Raw genomic sequence first — 20,229 nt, forward strand, 5'->3', positions numbered from 1 at the left:
AGTTTAATTTAATTTTTAAATTATCTATTTATTAACAAGTTCGCTGTCATGGAACATGTTGATTTCCGTAGTTATACAAAGGTGTCCCACGTTTGATCGACGGGACCTCAAAAACGTTTAGAAAATGGCAAATGTTCATTTTGCTCATATAAACACAGGCCGTAATGTCCTTCCTTTCTAAGCTGCGGGATGGCGATGTTTAGAAAAAACTGTTTTAATTTTTTACCGAAAAAAATTAAGCTCTCAGTTCAAATAAAGCAGAACTAACCTGAGACCGTGATCGTGAAACCTGAGACTTCTCGTATTTTACTATATGTTTAAGATTATTGCCCTCATAAAACTCCTCATGACCTCATATACTCTCTTCTTCAGGGTGCTTACATTTTTTAGACTAATCATCAAGTTTACAAGATACAACACCAACAGACGATTAAAAAAACAAAACCCACTGAAAAACCGAGATATCAAAAATTCAATTAAGCAAAAATTACATTTAACTGGTACATGTTTGTATGACCTCGTTATCTTCTCAAATGCAGTAAGCCGTTCTCTTAATTATTTCTAGATGAGTGATGAAATGCTATTTTTGTCACTCGTTGAATAATGTACTGGTTTTAATGGCTTTTAAATTAACTGACCTAACTTAGCTGATTTTTACCTGAGTGATATTTGGTTTCCTTGTACCCATAAATTTCTGATACACCCTATATCGATTGTCCCACCGGGAGTCGCCATTAAACGTTTTGGGAAAAGTATGGATAGAAAAGTTACAAAAATTTAATGGTTTGGTAAGAAGCTTGGGACGACCTCATCTAAAACATTTTTGATGACATCACACATCCGGTTGTACCGAGAGTCGATACTTGCTTGCCTATTTTAAATAGAACTCCATAATTTAGTCCAAGATACTCAGCAAAAGCATCGCAAATGGGACACCCTGTACAAGCAGCCCATATAGGCCACTGGGTCGAACTATTTAGTTTAATTATCACTCGCCCAGTAATCGTTTCTGGGTACTGTTTTTTACTTGTTATGCAATATCTCTTCAATTTAAGGCCTTTACGATAATGCTCGTTTGCTGATAATAATATTTACGTTGAAAAGTCCATTTCTTTTCAACAATAAAATCCCTTTAACGTGTCGAGTTAGATACCTAATATAACTGTATTCTGAAGTGGTTCCTCCATTACATCCCATTTCCTTACCTCTACCAGCACAAAAGCGATAATAGCCTGCATTATCCTTAGTATCCACTTTATAAACTCATTTGCCTTATTAATGGTTGTTTCCGAACATAAAATTAGGAAGCGATTCGGGTTACTGGAAACTAGCTTGGAAAGCAAACAGACGTTTCCAATATACTTCCAAGGAGTTTCATCAATAAAATATTGCATTAAAATCCCCCTTAATGCTTATGAATGAAACACAATGGAGAATCTCAGCTGGAAATTTTTTTAAAAATTCCATAATTTTAATTGGTTTACAAAACCCTCTGACAAACTTTAAACCATTCACTCTTTATTAAAACAGCTGAGCTGGATCATCGTCTAATGGAAACGTGGTCCTAAGGAGGTTTTATATCGAATTGATTCTTTTGAAACGCCCTTTGTTACATAACAGGTGTCGATTACACAATTCTCTTGCTGAGAGCGTGATGAAAGAGGGAATTTTGACGAATGATAAATGACCTACTTTTTCAAGAAATTAATTTTCAGTTGCTTGGGAGAAGCATCTAGAAAACACCAGTGACTCGTGGGAGACGATTTTTAAATGTCTCAAGTGCGCCCCTGGATGTCATGTATGCACAGATCCGTCTCCGTGTTTAGCCACCTATCACTGGCCCTTTAGGTAAGCCTTGGTTTAACTGCTACATCGCAAATAAATGGACTGCATTTTAGGATCACACTACTAACAATAAGCATAAGCTGCGTCTTCTGCACCCTCGTTCTCAACTGCTATATGTTCAAATATCGCAAGCTCAAAGTGTTCAAGGTGGCCAGTCCCACCTTCCTTAGCATCACTCTTTTAGGATGTGCTACCATGTACCTAGAGGTAAGATTTATTCCATTATATGCTATGATATACGCATATGCGATAACGTACCATGTCTCCGACGGTATAATGGATCCAGGGTGTTGCGCGCTCTGCATATTGATGGGTTTGATTAGCTCGACTCCAGGAAATTTCGATATAAATGCAAACTAATAACTCTCACGATTCGGGTGGATATTTCTTGTGGAAAAGTTGGGAGTTGTGTAACATTTTACGTAAAAATTCGTAATATTTCATACATACGTTTGGCAAAAAAAATTAAGAAAATATAGACTGAACATAATTTCAGGTATGTTCTCTATACTTTTCGTTGGGAAATTTTAAAATGACGGAAAAGCGATATCCGGAATGAACTTCCCTGGAAATCGATTTTCGAAATCTCGTGCACGTGTGAGATAAGAAAAGTGTCCCGTGTCTCCACTCGTGCAATATTGTAGGGTCTCCCCTCGCTCGTCCCGCAAAATCCCACTCGTCACACAAAACCATGCATTTCCTAACCACTTAGGTAAAGGTTTTTATGTAACTCTTATATAACTGTTACATGCATAACTCTCAAACAGCTATTTTTTAAGATCCCCAAAAAATGAAACAAACAAAGCAGATCGTTTAAAAAGCGAGATCAAAGCGAATAGTAAAAGGTGTGCGTGCGGTATTACATAAAATCATTATTATTAAGCATAAAGAGAAGCTTTAAAACAGGAAATAACGCACATTTTACGGCCACTTCAACTTTCGTTTAAGCACAATACTAAAGCACTCCTTTAACGGTTACACTTTGGCAATCTACGTCTATCTTGTCTTCTATTCCGGACGCCCATGAAATAGACCCATTTAATAGTAATTAGCTCGAATGGGAGCAGGGAACAAGGGACATTGTTCCCAATTCATGATGTATGAAATCCAAATGAATAGTCGTTCACTTTTGCAAAGCTTTCGAATTGGAATTGACAAGAAGAGGATTGGAATTGGAAATTGCGCTCAATTGGCATTTCATGCAGTAATATTAAATAATTATTTTAATAATATATTTTCTATTATTTTGTAATTTAATAATAATTTAATATCATTTTAATAATATTACAGCATGACGTGCATTCGGCTGCCAAGTGGTTAAAATACCTTAGGGGCCAATTGGCCAAAGTAACACTGGTTTGGAGATAATTTCCCGGAAGGATGGAAATAAAAGCTCATCAGATTCATTACTCTATTTCCATAAAAACTATGCGACGGTTGAGCTGACCGTGAATTATTTAAATTTATAATACCGTTAAGCATTGCTGTTCATTAAATAATCACCTATTCAGTGTCCTTATTTATTAATGCAATATTATAGAATCCTTAACATACGTCCCCTTCCCACGGGTTAAAGTCACAGTAGTGAATTGATTGGGAGCAGAACATTTTTCAGCTTTATGATTGGCATTAAATGCAAAGCCACGATTTTTTTCAAGCACCATTAGGTTCGAAAAGCTTGATAACGTGCTTATTTTTACCTTCGATCCGCATTTCCAACATAATTCACTGTTCTACTTTTCGGCTTCCCCGAAAAAGGCTGAAAAGGCAGTTTGTAAACTTCACATTCTCTAACACACTCTACAGCCATTCCGCTATTTCCATAATCAGATTTCCAACGTACTCTATACATTAATTGGGAAGTAAATAATGTTTATTCCATGTCAGGATAATTGAATTATTAATATGTCCATGCAGAAATAACCGGATAACATGAAGGTAAAATAGTATTTTAGGAACTTTTAACAAAAATGGCTTAAATTGAGGTTCATTAATAAATCAATGAAAATGCCACAAGCTTTAGGATTTCATTTATTTATCTCCACCTACACATCAACAAATTCTCTTTAATTCTTCCGTTTCTTCTCAATTAATTATTCTTCTCATTGTGGTGATATTTACAGAAAGAAACAAGGAAAACAAATTTTAAAAGTCCACTGTTACCATCGAACATGAATCAATCGGTTCTGTTTACCCATCCCTTTCCTCCTATATTTCAGGAATGGAACTGTGGATAACGTTTCAGTTTTAATTGTTTTCAAATTCGATCATCAATGAGTGGGGACAGATTGAATTGGCATAGATTGTAAATTTTCGTGACACATTATCTAATTAAAAATAGTGATGTTAATCCAAATTTCACGTGAATGCCAATTATCAGGAAGTCTATCAGAAATTTAAAACCAGCTTCACACGGTCAAATTAGCCAATTTTAGCGTGAAATTTGAAAGCGGAAAACGACAGTTTGCGGGATTATCCCACAGTGCGACGATCTCAACCCCTCGTTTTGAACTTACAGGGGTAGTAAAGATCCAGAAATTTCGAAAGCAGCCGCTATCGCTCAATTCTGAGAAATATTTCAATTGACTCTCCACCGCAGAAATATGAAGATATAAGATCGAGGTCTGTTCTATTTTAAGAACGTTAAGTCGTTTTACAAGTTAATGCCTCATTTCACCCCTGCGTTGAACGAAATCGAACCCTCAGAAAATCATTTAAGCGCAGGCAGAATTCGGCCATGTCAAGGGCGATTATGTTGAGCCTGCAGAAAAATGTCCTACCAGCGCCATCTGTCGCATAAGCCGCAGGAGTAGCGCACAGAGCCCAACTAGGGTCAAGGACAAGTGAGGTTCGGTTTCGAAACTTCTTCATCTCTTTTTACTAAAAGGCAGTTTTAGTCTAAGGCGCGATGTATTTTCGGGACAGCCTGTATATTTGAAATTTACAAGATTCATTTTATGGTCAATTTTATTACAATTTTATCGACCTCTCAGTTTATTTAGCTCCACGTTTTTTAAAATGGGAGGTAAAGCAAAACAATGCATGTCACGTTTGGCAATTTCGATAAATTGTTTACTTTAAGCTTAGGCCATTCTTCCCATTATTTATGCCACGTGTTTTGAGGGGGCCCCAATGTCATTTACATATTTCATGGCTTTCGTTTTCCGAATTATTCGTCAGTTTAGTTGTAAATTTTAAACAGAAATGCTGGAATATAAATCGGCAATTCTACCATCAAAAACCACACATATATATTTAGAAGATTAAACTAGATAAATTGGGACGAATTGCGTAAATTAAATTACTGCAAAAATAAGCCAAAATTGAGCTTTTGGATATTTTTCCGCAATTTCAGTAAAAGTGAAAAACTTGCGAATTTTTGTCGTAAAAGTAATTCTTCCAGGTAGATCCACAGCCGTTTTTCTTCAACTTTTGATTTCGTGTCACAATGTGGTATGACTAAATTTTCAAAAAAATATTGAAAATCACGTGATTTTTAATATTACTATGATTAAAAAATCAGACTTTTCTATCATGACGTGTTTTGATATGAAATGACAAGTCGAAACAAGTGGTTTTGTTCATACATGAGGAGGAAAAGGGGGAGACAAATCCCCACGTATCCACTTGTTCCCGTATAGATATTTGAAATTTACGCATATCAAGTTGAACTGAAATTGATGAATTTAACGAAAACAAGCGTTAATCAGACGACGGAAAAGCCATTAATTCAAATTGAATTGTGGAATTATGATTTCCAGATGGCTGCCATATTCCCAGTTCTAGACCGATACTCTTGTATAGCGACAAAATGGTCCAGACATTTAGGATTTTGTGTCACCTACACAGCGTTGCTTATGAAGACTTGGAGGTAAATAAATTATATCATTAAAGTTGAACGAAACCACCGCTGAGGCCTATTGACTCCATACAGGGTGTCCTTAACCTACCGCGTGAAATCTGCTCACAAAGTTAAATTGACGGATAAGCAACTGCTCCAATGGATGGTGCCAATTCTTCTAGTCATGCTGATTTATTTGGGAACTTGGACTTTATCAGATACCCCTACAGCTGAAGAGATAATGGACAATGAAGAACTGAGATTCAAACAGTGCGTCTACAACTGGTGGGATCACAGTCTTGCTATTGGTAAGTTTCGTAAATTTCTTGATTATTTGAATCATCTTGCCACATACATCGATATATGATTCATGTTGGAGAGAGTTTTCTTACATGTTATATGGGATGGTTTAGGCGAAGTCCTCTTTCTTGCTTGGGGTGTACGAGTGTGCTACAACGTCCGAAATGCAGAATCTCTCTACAACGAAGCACGACTAATCAGCTACGCGATCTACAACATAGCACTAGTGAACATCATGATGATAGCTTTCCAGTAAGTAAACCCATAATATCCAATTTATACTTGAGCCTTCGGAAAACTCCAAGCCGAAGACTTACAAAGTTGTTCGGGCGCAAAAACTTTCATTTTATGGAAATCGCGTTCCCACTTTCCACCGAAAAAGCCTTTTTATTTACCTTTAGAATCTTCCTTGAAAGCATAGCTAAGAAGTATTTTATTTGCTTTTGTTCCCGGTTGTAATAGCGCTAAATAAAAGCACGGATGACCCTTGAAGGGTCAGAGAAACAAATTGGTTGAATGAGGGAAGTTTGCCCTTTAGGTTGGGAAAACCTTAATTTAATCGAAAAAAAGGGCGTTTTAAGGGAAACAAAATTCATTATCTTTATTACCGTATCATCGTTGTTCCTCCGATGGAACGAAACACTGTTTGTAGTTTTTCATGGGTCTGCCCATTAGTTGGACAAATTAAGTAAATAACATAATTCGCTTGAAGAGTTTTTTCTATTAAAAAAAAAATCATCAAAAAAACAATAGCCGTATGCTTATATGCAATGATCCCTTTTGTTCTCCTTCATGAGATACACGCTTAGCCTACCATCGACCACGAATCACCGTATACAATAATTAAAAATACTTTGATGGCACGAATATTACAAACACTAAAGCAAACTCCAAAGAATCGGGGGTAAAATTTTATAAAGAAAATTTCGAGTCACCCTGTATATACAAAAAATATGGCCTAACACGGCCTACATGGCTGCTCTTTAATTAAATTTTGAAATGGCGTCTCTCATTTAAAAACCATTTCCATATCAACTCAATTTGCGAGCTCTCCAGGCGAGAGAGCTTATTAAAAATAGAGAAGTTTTCGTGGAAAAGGGCGTTTTCATGTGGCTTGTACAGCCTCACAAAGTACCTATTGTTGATTTAAAAACGAAGGAGGAAGAAATTCATTGTCGTTTACCTAGAAATATTGGTGGTGTCAGTGTGTTATAGATTTCAACACATGCACAGTTTTAAGTTGCTAAAAAAGTATACAGAACGTTAAAAAAAGTAGTTCACCATAGTTAGGCAACTACTGTCATCTTTTTTTTGAAGAGGAAGTAATATAGTATCACCAAATTGTTTTTTTTTGGAGATATTGATACATACCCGTAACAGCACACTTTTTTTTAATACAGGCTTGGATTTTCTGACCCTAACTAACCCCCCCATTAGTACCCGTAAGCTGAAACAAATTTAATTTGCGATCCAACCATGTACGTTTTCCAACATTTCATGTGAAAAAAATAGATCATAAGTATTTTCTACCTTTTAGAGAATAACCCTTTGAATTTGACTGCGCGACGTTTGTGTAACATTCTGTATACCTATGACCAGTAGGAATAGAATAAACCCCACTAAGCCTTGCAATGTAATGAATCCTTTAATGAGGGCTGAGAAATGCAAAACGTACGTCCTTTTTTGTGGGATGTAGTCCGGATCCCAAATTCCGGTAATATAAACGTTAGCTTTCTACCGGGAAATCCCCCGTTGATCCCCTTGCTTAAATTCAACGTGCAAAAAACGAAAGATTCGAATTCACCAGATAGGAAAATACTCAATAATTAAACAAAATACGACATCTTAATCAGGAGAATATAATTTCCTGTGACTTTAGGTTGGTCAGGGACTTACCAGTTCGTAAAAATTCTGAATATTGCAGCAGAAACAACTTTTTTCTTGGAAAAAGCAGAACAGATAAAGACCCTGTTTGAACTTAAGCTTCGAAAGACAGGATACTTTCGAATACCTTAATTTTACTTACTACTTTGGTTTCCAGTTTATTCATCTTTCCAAGGGCTGGTCCAGACATAAAATACTTCTTAGGCTTCGTTAGAACGCAGCTATCCACCACAACCACCATAGCCCTTGTCTTTGGACCAAAGGTAAAAACCTGGTATTCTTACCATTGAAAACCTCACGGATTTTTTTTTGCTCTCAGGTTATTAGAGTGCTGCGGGGTCAAGGCGACCAGTGGGACAACAGAGCGAGATCCAGGGGGGTAACAGCCTCGTTTTCCCTAAACGGCATCGGGTTGGTGCCGGAAGAGGCCCCAGATCTGTTTCAAGAAAACGAAGAACTAAAGGTGAGCCCTTGTTGAGACCTTTTACTAGGGGTAAGGGTAAAAATCTTGCCGCGCGCAAATAAAAGTGGCATGTGCTCAACGAGATATTGAGTTGCGTGCGGTAAAAAGTTGTGCCGAAGGTTTCACCCTGGTTTTATCGCACGTGTGTGTACAGAGATCTTACAGCACACTAATATTTAATTGAATTTGAGAAAATAAAGTTAACCACGTGCACTTGTGGGAAAAATATTTTGTATCTGTGGGGTCCCCGCATTCGATTGCTGACCGCCTGACGAGAAGCGGTGTCATATAACCGTGAGATAAACTATCACTTTCTGCACTTGCTAGGAAAATAAGTATTAAAGGGATTTTATTGCAGCACAGGAAACAGCATTTCCAATTAAACGTTAGATCTCTCGCTACATAAAGGGAATCCTTGAGTGAGCTAAAACTAATCAAAGTTCTCCACCGGAGTTTAATAACTTCCAGGCTTGAAGCCCTTGAAACCTATAAGATTTAGGGGTTGACCATAAATAACTCTCCCTTTTAGTAATAATTAATGGGTTTAAAACCTAATCCGCCCTTAACTCTCCCAGTCTTTGAACTCCCAGCAGCCATTTATCATTTATCAAACATCTTGGCGAAGTTTTCACTTTCTCCAACGCCTTCGAGGTTTAAACGTTATCGATCTTGTCTATTTCTATATAGGAAGAAATCCAGAAGTTGGCAGCTCAAATTGAATTTATGAAAATCGTCCATATGGAGATGAACAACCGCCACATTAAGCCGAAAGCAGGCGGCTACTTCACTACTCTGAACGCCCCAGTGGCGGTGCAGAGCCCCCTGTCGAAAGCTGCCAATAAACCCCCGGATGAACTGTGACAAAAGTCTTCTGGTACTACCGAAATGAACGAAACAGAGGGCAGTACCATTGCTGAGGGAACCACTTCCAGGAGGAAGAGTTGCAAAGAGTGGCTGAGATTGGAGTTCGTGTTGAAACAAACTGGAGAGTCTGTGGTAGTGGTGTAGAGAGAATTGTTGTTAAATCTTAATGTTATAAGTGTAAAAAATATGTGTGCTCAATATCTTTTTCTTATAAGTACTCAATGTTGATTTTAGTAGATTCTTACGTCTCGGTATGCAGTGTTCCCAATTAGAAGCCTGATTTCCTCACCAAGGAATCTTCAAGGTATAATGTATAAAACAAAAACGACTTGTATCTACGTATGTAGAAAAATTTACTTAATTAATTAATGATAATTTTTTTACTTTTTACTTAGCGTCAATTAAAATTCATTTTGTGATATTGAGTCTAGACTTGGGTGCCATTTTGAACCCATAGAAGCTCACACGAGTCAGAAGCTGGACAGCTTCAGTCTCGCATATGCAGAGCCCATATTTTCAAATTCGCGAAACAATGTGATATATAGGATGTTGCAAATCCAGACATCACTAACTATTGGAAATCTCGGAAATTGTAAGAGATGCCAGAGCAGTTTAGTAACGATAAATATACGTAATTAAAAATTGGTTTAAGGCTGGAAGATCCTCAGGAATTGTGGAAATCAGTATCTACCAAAAAATGAACATGTTTAAATAAGTATGTTTGCTTAATAACTCAGCTGTGAACAGAAATAAAGAAATAATGTCCAAGCAAAAATAAAGCAAACATGTTGTAAAAATCTGTAAAAATCCTGTAAAAACCCTATAAAAATTCCATAAAAAGCCAAGTTGAGGCCTATAATGAAGTCATATTTATGCGATATTTACAATATTCCCGATATCGAATGGCCACCTCAAAATTTGGGACACCCTGTAAAATGATTTTTGTGACAAAATCTATAAACCCTCGGCGACCACAGTCAAATTCTTAGTATTCAAATAGGGCAATTTCGCATTGGAATGATGTCAAAACTGGCAAGAACTCGAAGCATTAGATATTGAAGATTTTTGAAAATATGTCACATTGACGTCATGCCAATTCAGAATTGCTGGGATGGAATTTCGAGAATAGAGTCCCTCTGGAATTTTCTACATGGTGTCATGTTTTTAAGACCAAATTACTCGTATGCTAATTTCACCAGGAGGTCAAATTCGAGGTTTTTAAATGCTTTTAGTTTTTTAAAAAAATTTAAGACATGCATTCTAAATGATCGAAAACTAAATAGTATTCCTAATGATGAAAAAAAGACAAATACATTCCAATTGCTCTTTAATAACCTTGAAGTCTCGACACAATGTCCCTGAAGTCTCGACACAATGGCCCTGAAGTCTCGGCTTAATGGCGCTGAGGTCTCGACTCTTTAATAAGTAGGAGTATTATTATTAAATTTTAAAAACTAAATGCCTAGTTAAGAAAATAATCAGTCTATTAATCCTCATTGAAAAATTTGACAATAAAATCAGAAGAAGAAATGATGGGGTACATCACATGAACAGTGAAAAATATAAAAATCGTTGTTATGGCATTTGGATAATTTACATCGCAAGGTGAACAGAAATAAAGGTATATTGTGTCAATTAATTAGAAACTTAAAATACCTGAAGATTTAATTAACATATTTTATCTACAACCGTGCAGTAAACCCCACTGATTCGAAGGTCTTAATAGTACATTAACCCATTTGTTCAATAATTTTATATTTTCAAACGAATATGGAATATTACATTACTGCATGTGATTTTATTTTTGAAATTAATATCGTTACTTCACGGTTGCAGTTAAATTTTTTATTGTATATAGTGCGTGTGGAGAGTCAGTAGAAGAGCGCTGATATATTGCAGTACCCTCACGTCGTGCGATAAAACGAAGACGTAGCGGTGTTCTTCTCAAAGCGTTCGCACTGATTATTACCGGTTTGCACTATTACTGCCCACTAGTGACAGAAATTTCACTCGCGTGCGATAATAGCCTACTTACCACACTTGTTATATAACATATTGTAATCTAAAATACTATAGTTGATTTTTAGATGTACTATGATAAGTTTTGAGGGTTGCATTCGTTATTTTTCGCCGAGTAGGTAAGTATCGGAATAATCAAAGACAAACTTGACTCGTTTTCAGCATAAAATTTACTATGAGCAGACGAAATTAATTTAAGAGTACCTTAATTATGGATGTTAACGTTCTTATGTCCTCACAAAGTTCACTTATTACGAAGTATATACCAATAAACTCCCGCGTGTTGTAGATTAATGGGTTCAACGGCAATGAAAGACTATATAAACAGTACTTTTTTGCTGCTATGCACATGGAGTTTTAGTGAGTGCAAGTAAGAGGCAATTAGACTATTGATAAGTACGAGGAACACAAGCTACTGTCGTTGACTCGCAAGCAGTACCTTAATCTGACGACGGTTTATATCACAACAAGGGAATGTTTTTCCATTGATGTGTTCTAAAAATATCATTTCTACCGTGGTGTTTGTAGGGGGTAAGTTTACATTAAAATTTCTGATGGAATTTGTCCACGAAAAACATTTAAATGTGCATGTATGTTCGTAATTTGAATCTTCCAAAATCACACAAAACTACATCCCTTCCCAGATTAAGGCGTATTGATTGTGAATCAACGGTGTTAACCGATTATTGACAATGGAAGGGAAAACGATGGTTTGTGTCTCTGGTACTTATCAATGACCTAATTACCTTTCGCTTGCACTCACTAGAACTCTACGTGCATAGGGTACGATATAGCTAAGAAAATCTTTCAAGCCCACGAGATAATTTTATAGTTTATGCCGAAAGTATCTCTAAAATGTACTTTTCGAATATCTTTTTATACAGGGGAGTCGAAAAATAAGTTTCATGGAGAATGGCATGGTTCAATGGCGGAAATGGTAAAAGATACGCTGTTTCTTTTGATAATCTTCATGGAAGTCATTTCATTTGGACTCTTTGTATATATACTTTTGCCACTCCACGCCTAGGTCCCTTTTTTAAATTTTCATCTTTTCAGTTTTATATGCCACTTTGGATTTTTAGATTCGGTGTTTTCAGAACTATGGTAGAACAAAGCCCTGTTTTTACCATTCTTCCTCACAGATGTAGATTCTTAGGGACAGTGTATGTACGAAATTTTAACTTAATATATTAAAAACTGAAAGAGGTCTGAAGGATTTTTTTCTATTTAACATTGATAACTAGTAATAACGAACTTTTTGTGGTGCCATCATTCGATTGAAAATTAGGCATCACGTTTTTCCACGAGGAAACTGTGATTAGCGGAATATCTCTATTTGGGAATAAAATTCTAATCAGATCAGCGGTTAATTTTTTAGAGTAAGCCATTTCCAAACCTTTTTGGTACCTACCTACTTTTACTTAATAAAAAACGGATAAAAAGGTTTAACAAATTCGATAAGATATTTTAGCATAATAAATTCTAAAAATCCCATTTATTATGCTGTGTAAAATATAATGAAACAAACAAAGCGTATTCTAAATAAAATGTATTGGTTTGTGTCGTAGTTTTAAATATATTGTTGTCGACCTAGAGCTGGTTGTAAATTTAATTATTCTAATAAGTAATGTATTGATCAAAATACTTAAACATGTTATATGTTTTCCAATAATATATTTTTGTATACCATGTAATAATTATATTTGAGCAAAAAATTGATACCTGAATATAAAATTTATTCACGAGACCTGCGGATTGTTTCATAAAAACTTCGTATTCAAGCAAAAATCATGCAATTTAGTTTTTCTTTATGCTTAGAATAGTATTATATTTATCTGAATACGAAGATAATATCATTTCATTATAGAGACCTGATGATAATATCTTCCATAAGAAAATTAAAAGCAAACACGACTTAATTAATAATAACCGCCTCCCATATTCTCCATAGGTCAAAACTAAGTTTAAAGACTAAACGGGGTTTAAAATAACATTTTTGCATATAGAATTTTTAATTTAAATAGAATAAAAAATTTAGAGCATTTAAAATTACTTTAAATTAATTGAGGATAAAAAATTCTACGTTGGTCAAGGGATAGTATGGGGGTGTTTGGTTGCCCCAATCAAAGAGTTGGTGTTTGTATTTAGACCTTTTGTTGATGTTATAAATTACGATATAAATGTACTTATATTGTATAGGATACACAATATAACTCATAACGTTAGTTATTAATCATAATCATCTGTTGTTCAATAAATGTTTTTTTTTGTAAAAACAACTTCCTATGTATTTTTGATTATACCTGGATTTTTAAAATTAACGCTTACCAAAATTAAAAGTAATGTCTGAAGAGTTTGGGATCATTTTAAAAACAGCGATGAAAGGAAAAGTTTCTACACTCTGTAGCTAAGAACTTGAGTTCTTTCGGATACATGTTCATATAAACTTTTCTGTTTAAAATGTATTGAGGAATCAAACCCCGAAAAACCCTAATGCATTTCCTTCCAACCTGACGCTTTCTTTTGGGGAGAACTTATCGAATTTATTATAAAAAGGTCTGTCGCATGCAAAGTGCCTATTCAAATTCATTGAATGTTAGGCAACCAGTCTAACACTAGCCAAGCATTCATATATTATTTTACAACTGGCATTATTAGTTTTGGCTACTTCGCTTAATTTCAAATCAAATCCCTATTATTTCTTTTCAGTGAATTTACAAATAGTTGTTTTTTTTGTATGATTCTAAACAGAATATTCAAATTAATATTAGACGTGGCGTGTGAATTTCAAATTTTCCGCCATTGTCTTCAAAATTTCTAAATTACATGTCCAACCTCTAGATGTCACCTCTGTTTTAGTAAATAAATTTTTCGTGGTCCTGAAAGTTATGATGGTCGTGCACAGGTTAAGATTAAAAAAATTACGATTATATTTAAATTCATTAATAAATTTGCTTTATTTAACAGAGAACCAAAGTCCTCGGTCGTTACACACGCCAGTCCAGTTTAATGAAGCTATTAATGCACGACACCTTTAATTAGACCTTATTAAGACCATTTAAAGTTGTATTTTTGTGTGGATAGTGTAAGATTGGCGATAGGGGCTCAGGTTTGTGCATTTGTGTCACTGCCTGAAGTGCTTGTATTAAGGAGTAGAGAGGTGGGTAACACAGTGCTGTATTAATCACTTAACCTATTCTTTAAGGCCAATTCTTATTCGATACATTATTACCTTTCAGTAAGTAATGTAATAAATATAAATGGATCACATATTTTTTTTATCATTTGTGTGTTATGTATCATTCTGTAAATCATTTATTAAATACGTCTTTTTGGTTAGCTTGAGCAGGAGATATTTCCAGATATATTCATGTTACAGCCTCCAAATTTCTGTTTACAATGGTGCTGGTTCTCAATGGAGTTTTGCAAGCAAAGTGTCCACAAAACACTCAGAGCCTTTTCCACTCACATCCAATATACAGAGATTCAGCCAGTCAGCTAATGGCAAATCCAACCAAGGTAGATGCATATTTCTTCACTTTGTTTTTATTTGTCAAAAACTATACTTGTTATTGAGAGCTGTTTGTAGGTTTAACCATTTGTCTGGTTAGAATTCTGAAAAGTTTGATAAAATTTGTTCTCATATATTCTCTAATCAACAGGTTATTGGTCCTGTAGGCTTGTTATATATAAGACAGAGAGAATTAGCTGCTACCGTCCCCCAGGACAAATATGTGAGCATTTTAGGGTCAGATGATGCAACCACTTGCATTATTGTTGTTGTCAGACACACAGGTAATCAAGACTTCCAATTCCCCATGAAAGAAGTAGGAGCATTTCATGAGTTAAAGAAATTATTATTAAACTGGATTTATCAGCTTAGCAAGTTAAAACAACCCTTAGATACAGTACCTTTATGTAATATTTAGGGTCAGGAGCAGTAGCCCTCGCCCACTTAGACTGCGCTGGCATTGATGAGGCAGTATCTGCAATGATTCAACGCGTCCAGGACTTAGCTCTTGGGTTCCCTGAAGGCAGAATTGAAGTTCAACTTGTAGGAGGCTATAGCGACCCAAATAACTACTCTGAAGAAATATTTTTCAGCATCATGACCTCGTTTCATAAACAACCAGTAGAAATCGACTTAATTTTAGCGTGTGTTGGTGAATTGAACACTGTCATCAGAAGCGGCATCCCTTGGCCTCTGATTTATGGTGTTGGCGTAAATGTGAAAACTGGTACTTTATTTGGTCAAAAAATGTCTTAATAGTGCATTGATAAGGATATTTATAGGAGAAATTTTTCCAGCCACATTTCCAGATAAAGGACCAGAATCCGCTTTAAGGAATGCCAGGAATTTTTCGGGACCTGTGGAAGTTATGGACGTATATGATTGCGGCATGGGGTTGTTGAGAATAGGACCGTTTAATTATCGGCCAGTCAGAGGGGTTGATTTGTGGTTGCAACAAGATGACGAGTTTATTTTAAGGTACGGTTTTCTGAAGTTGTTTCAATAAATTTTCAAAATTTCTTGAGCATTGAGGAGTTATTACCGAATTTGGATAGGCATCGTTCTACATCTCCTGATGTGGAACCAGCCCATTTTGTGGAAGAAATGAGGGAAACTTTGAAATATATTCGGGACCATCCTTTCCCAGCTGTGACTATTTTCGGCGATAACCGACCGCATTATTTCAGAAGAGACGAACATACAGGGTTGTGGACCCCTGTTGCAGTTTTTTAACGGGGCTAACAAATTATAGTAACATTGCCATTTGCGGACATATTTTTTATACATAGTTTAAATTTCTTTTTGCATATAGTATATTTTCTCATAAATACATATAGAAGAGAGCTTCCTAACACAAATTGAAGGTTAACTATGTCCTGACGCACTACTGTGGGAGGGGTTGTGATAAATTGTAAAATCGTGATTTGTTGAATTGGTTTTTAGTAGAGAAATATTATATTAAGCCAATTTTTAGTTTTGTGAAGATCATTAAAGGTTAAGAAGGACACATACTAACTAGTTTAGGTGTCGCTGTAGGCAAAATATGGAGGATTAGAAGTAAAAAAAAATATTTTTTACGCAATTTGAATGTGAAATTATTAATATAGGGTAGATATTTGGATCTTTTTTTTTCTCGTTAATAGTAGCCTCTACTTACCAGTCTCAATTTTAGTCAAATATCTAATACAATGACTTTTGCAAGGTTTAAATTTCTATTTGATTGCATCAAACTTCTGAAAAATCTGTCAAGTTCAATACGTCTAAATGGCCCTAAAGGAAAAAGTTAAATGGTGTTAAATTCAGAGTGCTTGCTACCACTCCGTAACTGGTATTACTTCTAAAGCTGCAGTTTCATCACCTCAGAGCCAGTATGTTTTCTTGGTGGGTTCTGTCTGGGATTCAAGAACTGATCATTTTACTACGCTAATTATAACATTTTGATTATTACATTTCATAGATAGAAATATATTTTTACATAGTAGGTTAAGAAACAAATTGCTATAAATTGTTGTAAATAACATTGGATATAGATCTTTATATTATTCCATCGTTTGCCATATTTCGCAGATTTTATTACTTTCATCCTATATATATGAATTTTTTTATATTAGAGACTCAAAGGTTAACGTATTGGTGAATTGGTTTTTGCCAGTGTCAAAACTACAAACTGACTAGAAGTCTCGCCATATCATGGCAAACACATCAAAATATTGCAACTGTCTTATTCTAAGCACTATATTTATAGCCATTTCGAGTGATTGTCAAACTTGGCTACGATAGAATTGCGAGTCTTTTAACAAGTTACATGTGCTAGTTTAGTGCAAAAATTATATATTTCCATCTCTTTTTACTGAATGTAAGTGAAGTAGTGTATTAATACTTCCGCAACAAGAAAATTTATCGGTAGGGCTGCACAATTTGCAAGAGCCTGGCAATAAATAAGAAATAACTATATTCCCAGTTTTACGTAAATTCTAGGATCAAAACTATATTTTAAATTTTGTTAGGAACTATGGCTACATATTACAAAATGTTCTAATGATTTAGTTAGGATTGGCAGAACTTGTTAAATTTTGTATCACTATTATAAATATACTATTTTTATACCACTTACCTATGCTTTATTCACCCTCATCTACACCGAAATAATAATGATGTTAATTGGAAAAACCAAGAGTTTTCGTATGATTTCATAAAATTCTTTAATTTTGAAAACATTTAGTAGTTTTAGTCAATTTCTATCCAACGAAATTCGAGTGAAAGTGTTGAACTACAAAGGCTTGTTTGAAGGACAGCTGCAGTACTATTAAGAGACTACCTACGTGTAATTCAAATTCAAAATAGCAAGAGCAGAGGGTATTGAACTAAGGAATTGTTGGGCAAAAGAAATCTATGTCCACTAAGCAATAAAGATTCAATTGTGTCCAGATGGCTGACGTAAATGTTTTCAAATGAAGATATTTATTTAGAATTATTCAATTGACTGCGGACACCATAGTCCAATTTAATGGTAAACTAATAAGACTATAAATTTCTCCTTTCTTTCACCTAATTTATATTATATTACGTTTCGTGTGACAACAATGAAACAAAAATCAAATTCATAAATATATTACTCAACATATTATTGTGGTCATTTTTACAATACACAATTATATTTACACGTTAGATTTCTTACAAAATGAGACGTCTCTAATAATTGAAATTATATAATATAACCAATAACTTAATTAGAATAAATATTTACTTGCAATGCTCAGGCGTTATTTGTTAGGGAGACAAAATTTATTACTAGATTTAAAATTACTTGTCGGCTAATAATCGCTTCGTAATCTATCGACGTTTCGATCTTTTTTACCATCATCATATAAAACTTTTTAAAAGAACACGTTCTAAATTGAAATTCAAACTGTTATTGTGAGATTTGTGCGACAAGGATTGAATAGTTCTAATAGCAAATATTGTGTCTGTATGGTTAATTAACTAAAAACAGATGTAACTAATTTTATTGTGCCCTGGATTAGTGTGGTTTCATAGTAATCCCTGAAGTTATCTTTCAATCACACGCAGCACTATTTAAAATAACACACTCGCTTGAAGTATAAACTTAATATTTTAACTAAATCATACAGTTTAATATACTTAGAATTTTTACTAAACTTTTTTATAACAAAAATACACTTTGGTTCAAGTAGTTCAATTAATACCATATTAAAATACGGCCGTCCGCCTAAACTGACCTGTTAGATCCATCTAGACGGAGTAAAGAAGTATCACAAATAGAAACAATTAGACTTATGAGGGAATTTACCTAAAAAGTATTTGCAAATGCCTTTCAATGGAACAATCCGTGGCCACTTTGACTCACTTTTTTTGCAAATACCCGATAATAAACTAAAAGAGAGCTATTTTACATTTTATCTAAGACTAAAGATGTGACTTGGTGACTGAGATTTTATGAAATAAATAACTATTAACAACTATAATCTACGATTGGTTCCTTTTTTTATTTTTCTTTTATTTAATGGCTATATTAGTAACCGCTTAATCGTAGAATTCATTCGGTAAAAATGTGTGTTTATAAACGTTTTTGAAAGGTCTACATTAGAATCTAACTACGAATATAAAGTCTTTTTAAATTTCCATGTTCAATTACTCTAAAAACAAAACAGTATTAAATAAATAATATATTGTAGGTATATGTGTAAAAATAGGGTCAATAGTAATAATTTAGATCTTTTGTTATATACAATGAATACAGTATTGTTTTTACCTAAACAAGAAAGAAATTATCGCCTACTCGGGAACAGTGGAGCAACTATTGCAGTTGGCCTCCGAGGGACTAACGTTGCCGTTCTTCGAGTCTGGGGATGCAGGTTTCGAAACGTTGTCGTTGCTGTCCTTCGCATTCATACTGTCAGCGGCATCCACCAAGCTGTTTTCGGCGGCAATCTCCATCCACTTCGCACGATTTTGTCGTACGCCCTCCACAAGGGGTTCCAACTGGTCTGACAGCACCGCGAAGCCCTGAAAGGCAAACATAGTTATTTTAACATCGTGCAACATTGACTTCAATATCAGAAGTATGCACATCGAGAATAGATACGAACGAGTCTAGAGGGTGTTAGGTGCGCTTTTCCAAAGAGTGAACCAAACTTGCCTTATAAAAACATTGCTTTGATTACATTTTACAGGGTGTTGAAGATTTTTTTTAATTCCATGAATTGGAAGTAATCTCATAATTTTTGAATCATTAAGTTCATAACAAAACGGGAGGTTCATTGCTTTCCAAGTCATTGTGACCACAAATTAAATCTTTAGGTCACCTTAAATATGTCTCAAGAACTTGACCAGTTTCAGATACACAATGTCAGTCCGCTTCAGAGTCAGGTGGAAGAATGTTGTCTTAAACACCCCATATTGGTCATACTAGAAGTAACTGCCAGAGGGGATCAGTTTATCCCCTATACGGAGAAACATAAAGCGTAATGTGGCACGAACGTGACGCCCACAGTTCCTATTCTGGTTTTGGGAGAGGGGTTTGTTAGAGGAGACATGAGAACACCTTAGACACACAGTCATTACCCTCAATTTTAAAATTTAGAACTACATTAATTGCTTAATTTAAGTTATAAATATCATAATAACAAGAATTTTCGAACTAAAATTATGTCAAATTTTTTTAGGTTATTATGAAACAAACGAAAGAAACGTCTAAAATAATGGCGCGAATATTATCATCTTGTCTCTCTCTGAGCCTTACGGCTCTTAGAAACCGCGACAAAAAGAGGTATATGGTGAATCAGTTATGTATTACACATATTGATGTCTTTGTTCAGCTTTATTCTTGACATGATCGTACTCTGTCTTACCTGCGTTGAACGACCTACCATCGGAGCTATCTCTTCTTTAAACAATACATCCCCTTTAATATGTGTTAAAGCACTTGAAAGTGGAATGCGTGAAATGTGTGTCGGTTCTGATATACTAGATATAACCGGT

At 35.0% G+C, this 20,229-nt stretch overlaps 3 protein-coding genes across 15 annotated transcripts in view; 2 read left to right on the forward strand and 1 right to left on the reverse strand.

Moving 5' to 3' along the window:
* The window catches only part of LOC136350804 (probable G-protein coupled receptor CG31760), a 64,587-nt gene extending 52,158 nt beyond the window's left edge, over positions 1-12,429 (forward strand). The window contains exons 9-17 of one of the 2 annotated variants that reach the window (XR_010734215.1): positions 1,716-1,848; positions 1,899-2,052; positions 5,607-5,716; positions 5,780-5,994; positions 6,100-6,238; positions 8,028-8,133; positions 8,190-8,333; positions 9,021-10,560; positions 10,605-12,429. Coding sequence is in view for 1 of the 2 variants with exons in the window: in XM_066302875.1 (XP_066158972.1) it covers positions 1,716-1,848; positions 1,899-2,052; positions 5,607-5,716; positions 5,780-5,994; positions 6,100-6,238; positions 8,028-8,133; positions 8,190-8,333; positions 9,021-9,194 (1,175 nt within the window). In the remaining variant the exon portion in view is untranslated. Of the gene's footprint in view, positions 1-1,715; positions 1,849-1,898; positions 2,053-5,606; positions 5,717-5,779; positions 5,995-6,099; positions 6,239-8,027; positions 8,134-8,189; positions 8,334-9,020 lie in introns of both variants that reach the window. The other variant, XM_066302875.1, reaches the window with a different exon arrangement.
* A 1,600-nt stretch (positions 12,430-14,029) lies between these two features.
* Positions 14,030-17,336, forward strand: LOC136350966 (protein N-terminal asparagine amidohydrolase-like). Of its 2 annotated transcripts, XM_066303164.1 has the most exons (7): positions 14,030-14,121; positions 14,184-14,376; positions 14,596-14,735; positions 14,879-15,011; positions 15,146-15,454; positions 15,510-15,705; positions 15,783-17,336. In XM_066303164.1, the coding sequence occupies exons 3-7, from the start codon at positions 14,616-14,618 to the stop codon at positions 15,958-15,960; spliced, it is 936 nt and encodes a 311-aa protein (XP_066159261.1). In that variant the 5' UTR covers positions 14,030-14,121; positions 14,184-14,376; positions 14,596-14,615; the 3' UTR covers positions 15,961-17,336. The 2 variants fall into 2 exon arrangements, with proteins under 2 accessions (XP_066159261.1, XP_066159262.1); XM_066303165.1 differs by lacking the exon at positions 14,030-14,121 and having other exon boundaries at positions 14,137-14,376.
* Positions 17,337-17,822: 486 nt separating this feature from the next.
* The window catches only part of Pde11 (Phosphodiesterase 11), a 101,209-nt gene continuing 98,802 nt past the window's right edge, over positions 17,823-20,229 (reverse strand). For all 11 annotated transcript variants that reach the window (XM_066281493.1, XM_066281484.1, XM_066281486.1 and 8 more), the window contains one exon: positions 17,823-19,254. In XM_066281493.1, coding sequence (XP_066137590.1) covers positions 19,024-19,254 — 231 coding nt within the window. In that variant the 3' untranslated portion in view covers positions 17,823-19,023. The remainder of the gene's footprint in view (positions 19,255-20,229) is intronic.

Source organism: Euwallacea fornicatus, chromosome 4 (assembly GCF_040115645.1).
Source record: "Euwallacea fornicatus isolate EFF26 chromosome 4, ASM4011564v1, whole genome shotgun sequence".
Classification (NCBI taxonomy): domain Eukaryota; kingdom Metazoa; phylum Arthropoda; class Insecta; order Coleoptera; family Curculionidae; genus Euwallacea; species Euwallacea fornicatus.

Bases quoted from the DNA above. Each gene is read 5' to 3' on its own strand.
- LOC136350966 (XM_066303164.1), top strand. From the start codon at position 14,616: ATGGTGCTGGTTCTCAATGGAGTTTTGCAAGCAAAGTGTCCACAAAAC. The intron at 15,012-15,145 runs GTAATCAAGACT...TGTAATATTTAG, and splicing joins TGTTGTTGTCAGACACACAG to GGTCAGGAGCAGTAGCCCTC. The intron at 15,455-15,509 runs GTACTTTATTTG...GGATATTTATAG, and splicing joins TGGCGTAAATGTGAAAACTG to GAGAAATTTTTCCAGCCACA.